The sequence below is a fragment of the Salminus brasiliensis genome, chromosome 9 (assembly GCF_030463535.1).
Source record: "Salminus brasiliensis chromosome 9, fSalBra1.hap2, whole genome shotgun sequence".
Lineage (NCBI taxonomy): Eukaryota > Metazoa > Chordata > Actinopteri > Characiformes > Bryconidae > Salminus > Salminus brasiliensis.
The window spans coordinates 34659547-34665685 of NC_132886.1; the positions used below are offsets into that span (position 1 = coordinate 34659547).

Genomic DNA, 6139 nt, shown 5'->3' on the forward strand with positions numbered 1-6139 from the left:
AGCTGGAGTTCTGAACTCATATGCTCAACAATCATGCTGCTTTTCTTTACGGTTTGAATGCTTATTTTCAGCCTTGGTTTTAATACAGCATGTAATACCTACCTGATTATTTTAAGCTGTAAAACACATGTGAATGTGAAAATATTGAAATGTTCATTTTCTGGTCTTTGTAGGTGAAACTGCTGACACCATCAGTTCAGACCAATCCTCCATCTCTTTAAGCGAAGGCTTAAAAATCACACTGTCCTGCACATATGATGGCTCTCCTTACCGCCTCCACTGGTATCAGCACAAGCCTGGATCAAAACCAGAGTTTCTGCTACTGATCCTTGTTTCCACTAAACAAGTCACTAAAGCTGAACCTGCTGACCATCGACTGTCCATCAGCCTTCAGAAAAACAATGAGAAGTCTAGAGTGAATCTAGAATCTCCTCTGCTGCAGTGTCAGACTCTGCACTCTGCTACTGTGCTCTGCAGCCAACAGTGACAGGAAATCCAGCTTTACTGTACACAAACTGTAATGATATCTGGGTTTTTGTTATCAGTATCACGGAACCAGCTCAGTGTGCAATATTCTGGAAGGGTCCTATATTTCTTTTCTTATTTTCTTTAACTGAAATCTGTTTTTCCTATTCACAGGTACAAAATACATCCTGCTCAGTGCATGATAATCATATTTCCCTTTTTGTCAATTGTAAACAGAGAGGAATAAAAAATAATTAATTAATTAATTTATTTATTTATTTATTTATTAATTAATTTATTTATTTAAATAAAACACTCTCAATGGCAGAGATTAGGCTAACACTACCTATGCCAATTGTACAGATCATGAAAAAATGCTTGCCCTTCCAATCTTTTAAAATACAAAACTGTCATCCAAATATACATATGGGATGCATTTGTAAGAATAAGATCTAGTAATGTGAATTTACTTTGGATCATTTGGGTTTGGGGACTGCTACCTAGATACAAAATATATACAATATTTAACAGTAAGATACAATGATGAAATGGGCTTAAAAGAAAACTGTTAACAAGAAGTGTGTGTAATTTCAAGGTTTCTGTTAGCATAGCACAGAACCAGCTTAGTGTGCAATTTTACAGCTTGGGTAGCGTGCCATTAAGGAGGGCAGGTTTCACCCTGCAAGGATCAGGTCAGACTCTGGGAGTAGATTTCACCCTATAAGTGATATTTATTGGAAAGTTTGCATGATCAAGTGAAAGAAAGAGAAAAGTAAAACTAAGAAAAAGAAAGAACAAATGAAATTTAGGAACACTTCACATAGCTGGCGTATCAGCAGACAGTTACCTAGGCTTTTACAAACTTGGTGATGGGGTAGACTCACTGACGGAAGTATGCATTCACATTGTGTGCCCCCTTTTGCTATCACACCTGGAACCTAAAGGGTTGCAAAGATAAATATCACCTGGATATTCGGGCATTGCTGTCATTCATTCTCTGCATCCATTGAAATGCACACTGGTCAGTCTCTGGAATGAAGTCAGCCCCAGTCAGGTAGTATCTCAGAGTCAAGAGCTCATTTTACAGCAAGGGCCTCCTTCTCCAAGTAGTTAATTTCACATAGAAACAGCTTCCTGCTGACATCCAGGACTGGTTTCAGAGCATCAGCCTCACCCTGAGGCAACACTGTTCCCAACCCACAATCAGTCTAGACCACAAACTGTTTCTCACAAACCAGGCTGCACAAAACGGTTCAGCACACAAGCGCTCTTTGAGATCCTCAAATACAGCCTTACATTCTGCTGTCCATTTTACATGCTGGGGCAGGTCTTTCTTGATCAGGTTAGTCAATGCTGCAACTCGGCTGCAAAGGTTTGGAATAAACCTCGGGTACCAGCCAACAGGACCCAGAAAGGATCTCACCCGCCTCTTTGTGGTTGGAACTGGAGTGCGCCTGACAGCCTCTACCTAGTTGACCTGTGGACGTATTACCCCACCACCAAGGACCACCTTCAAATGTTGCACATGCTCAGCCCAGCTTTCATTGTAGATTACCATGTCATCAATATACGCAGTCACAAACCCATCTGTCCCCATCAACACCTCATCCATAAGTCTCTGGAATGCTGCACCTGCCCCATGCAGGCTGAAGGGCATGACAGAAATAGTACAGTCCAGACAGCACACGAAAAGCGTTAAAACGGAATGTCAATTATGGCCATGTTAGTCATGGGAACCCTGTCTGACTTCTTCTAAGGAGCTGTTAGTTGACAATCAGGGCAAGATATACTAAACTGGGCCAGAAAAATCAGCTCGATATCCTACTCAGTTTTGTCCTGCCTCAAATGACCTGCCCAAGGCTCAGAATGGCCCAATTTAAACACCTTTTGCCTATATATATATATGAGTGTTAGTAAAAGTTGACTCAGTGACTGTTGCTAAGACAGAAAGGTCGAGATGTTTGTCTGTAATACATCCTGATGGATGATGGGTCATACTTGAAGTTTGGCTATTAGGTCTTGAATCACTGACAGCAGGCAGGGACAGGCTGCTACAATCTCAATCAGTTGCAACAGCCTGATAACATGCATGAAAACCAGCTAGGAACAGGAATGCCTGAATTTACTACCATCTTAATTTTTGCTTGAGGAGCATACAAATGCAGTAGTATATGACTCCCAAATTATACTTAAAATAGTTCCATTTAAGCAGTTATGTACACAACAAAATCAAACTTAGGGTTTAGTACTATTTTATTAGAATTACAGGATAATAAGTGCATAAATAGTTGTTCCATTTTACATGTTTTAGTGCACTCATTAAATATTCTAATAATTTAAGAAACAGGATTTCTGATTTTCAGCAGCTGTGGGCTTGAAATATGTGAAATGCATATAAAACTTGATAGTTTACCTTTTAAATGTCCTTGTAATATAATTATATTGAATTATATCATAATATAATACAATTTTCCTTGATTCACCAGTATTAATTCTAGTTTTTATTCATTGATACATTAGAAGTGCTAAATGTAATGCACCTTTCCCCTTTTTGTCATTAGCAGACGCTCTTCTCACTTACTTAATGCACTACCGTCAGGTTGTTCCAGCAGGAACCTCGATAAACTTCAGCTGGTGCAAAATGCTGCAGCCAGGGTCCTTACTAAAACTAGAAAATTTGACCATATCAGTCCAGTTCTATCAGCACTTTATTGGCTCCCAGTTAAATTCCGTATCAAATACAAAATTCTTCTATTAACATATAAGGCCCTACATGGCCTCGCTCCTGAGTACCTGCGGGATCTTATTGTATACTACAACCATCAAGACTACTTAGATCTCAGGGTGCTGGCCTCTTACTCGTGCCCAAAATTCAGAAAACCTCGGCAGGGGGAAGAGCCTTTTCTTATAAAGCCCCCCAACTCTGGAATAACCTTCCAGATAATGTTCGGGACTCAGACACTGTCTCAATCTTTAAATCTAAGCTGAAAACTCATATGTTTAGTTTAGCTTTTGGTAATTAATGTTTCTTAGATAAAGGTTGAAGGTCCAGGGGTTCGCGGACCCAGGGAATTGTAGTACACTGAGATGCTGGAGCTGTCGTCTCGCTGCCTACACGCGATCACTCAGGTTTGTTGACGGTGGAGCAGATAGATGCTGGTGTTTTCAGGGTGCACCCGTGTCCATGCCTTGTGGCTCTCTCCTTTTAATTAGACTGTTATAATCAGACATGCTCCGAGTAAATGGCCACCCAGCCCGACCTGCTGGAAGACTGCCCGCTGAGGTCCCCTCTACCTGCGTCAAACCAGCTGCCAGCTGCAAACCAGCCGGCCAGCAGGCCCCCCCACCCGCCACCACCTATGGCAGACCAGCGGCTCTCCCGCCTGCCGCTGCTGCCCGTTTGGTGGCCGTGTTGAAACCTAGATGGACTCGTGGCTGTCTGCCACTATTAACTTTCTGTTGTATTTGGTTTAGTCATTTTTACCATTAATGTTTAAATAGTTCTGACCAGAGGAGGATGGGTCCCCCTTGTGAGTCTTGGTTCCTCCCAAGGTTTCTTCCTCCAGCTTTGAGGGAGTTTTTCCTTGCCACTGTCACCGTTTGGCTTGCTCACGGGGGGTCCTTCATGTTATTTCTTCTTTCTTCTCTGTCTCTGTCCTTTATTAAGTACTAATTATGTAAAGCTGCTTTGTGACGACAACAGTTGTAAAAAGCGCTATACAAATAAATCTGACTTGACTTGACTTACAAAAGTGCTTTGCTATTGTATAGTTTGAAAAGGCTAAAAATTCAAAGATAGCTCTAAGTTTAGACTCTACTATTCGCCCAATATTTTCAGAAGAGGTGGGCCTTAAGTCTGCATTTGAAGACAGCGAGCAACTCTGCCGTTCGGACACCCAGGGGAAGCTTGTTCCACCACTTTGGTGCCAGGACAGAAAAAAGCCTGGACGCTTGTCTTCCGTGGATTTTAAGGGATGAGGGTCGGCGGGTTGAGCCGAGCCATTCTTGAAGCTCGAAGGGCTCTTGGCGCGGATCGGCTTTTGACCATTGCCATCAAGTATGGAGGGGCTGGTCCTTTCTAGGCTTTGTAGACCAGCCTCAAGGTTTTAAATCTGATGCAGGCAGCTACAGGAAGCCAGTGAGTTCTCAAAGGAGATAGCAAGATTGTTTTTAAGTCCAGCAGTTCTCCAGATGTACAGCAGTACTGTCTTGCTGGGGTTAAGTTTGAGGTGAGCTGCCATCCAAGAAGAGACGTCAGCGAGGCTTTGAATCTCCTAACATAAAACTTGGCAACCTGTGAACTTGCTTAGTTCACTAAGACTCTGCAATTCTAGTATGAGACCCAAGCCAACCCCAGGGGTGATTAGATTTGCAGGAAAAGACTAAGAAAAAAATACAAGCATGCATATGTTAGATTGATTGGCATGACTGCCAGCCAAGACAAGCACTGTCACATTGTGACCAATTGTGAACTGGGGTGGGTGGAGCTAGATGTAGTAAGATATGGTACATTCATCTACAGAGCTATACAGATATACAGCATTGGCTAAAGCTGGAGTTCTGAACTCATATGCTCAACAATCATGCTGCTTTTCTTTACGGTTTTAATGCTTATTTTCAGCCTTGGTAAGTTACCTTTAATACAGCATGCTAAAATCAAAATAGAATACTTAGCTGATTCTTTTAAGCTATAAAACATGTGTCAAAGTAAAAATATTGAAATATTAATTTTCTTGTCCTTGTAGGTGAAACTGCTGACACCATCAGTCCAGACCAATCATCCATCTCTTTAAGTGAAGGCTTTAAAACCACACTGTCCTGCACATATGATGGTTCTCCTTACAGCCTCCACTGGTATCAACAAAAGCCTGGATCAAAACCAGAGTTTCTTCTACTGATCGTTGTGTCTGGTGAACGTGTCACTAAAGCTGAACCTGCTGACCATCGGCTGTCTATCAGACTTCAGAAAAACAATGAGAAGTCTAGAGTGAATCTCACAATCTCCTCTGCTGCAGTGTCAGACTCTGCACTCTACTACTGTGCTCTGCAGCCCACAGTGACAGGAAACCCAGCCTCACTGTACACAAACTGTAATGATGTAAAGTGTGGCTTTTGTCAGGAGGGGGAGCTCTTCTTCTAAATAGCTTTCCTTTCTTCATTCATCAGCTGAGTCTCAGGAGATAAACACACCTACAGCATGTTGATACTGCTCAATGATGAAAACTGTCTGGCCTAGTGTGCAATGTTCTGGAGAGGATCTTATATAGTTTCTCTTTTAACATATTAGTCTTTTTTTATGTTCACAGGTACCCCACTCAGTGAATCATAATCATATTGTCCCCTTTTTATGTAAAGGGTTAAACATGCAAAAATTAATGTGGTGATCAAGGGTTAAAGGTCGAAATTTTCTTTATGTTCACTTTCATTACGTTTTCTGGGAGTACTGGCTTATATTGGATTGAAAAGATTATCCATTGATCATGCCTGTTTCAGCCTAGGAGGGGCGCTCTCGCTGTGGTTTTGCTCATTCGACATAAACACGCAGACGAGACGATACACTGGAAAGTTTGTCCTTTCATTGTTTCCCTCTCTACAGGTAAAAACGCACAAAATATGAATATTTCTTTTGAGGCTAAACTTAATCCAGTATATAGCCATGCTTACACTGTGTTTT

The 6139-nt window shown here is 41.6% G+C and overlaps 1 gene segment (V, D, J or C); it reads left to right on the forward strand.

The window, feature by feature from the left end:
* Positions 1-5048: 5048 nt before the first annotated feature.
* Positions 5049-5605, forward strand: LOC140562784 (T cell receptor alpha variable 9-2-like). The segment is given in 2 exon segments: positions 5049-5091; positions 5211-5605. Coding segments are annotated over 2 exon segments (438 nt in total).
* The last annotated feature ends 534 nt before the right edge of the window (positions 5606-6139 follow it).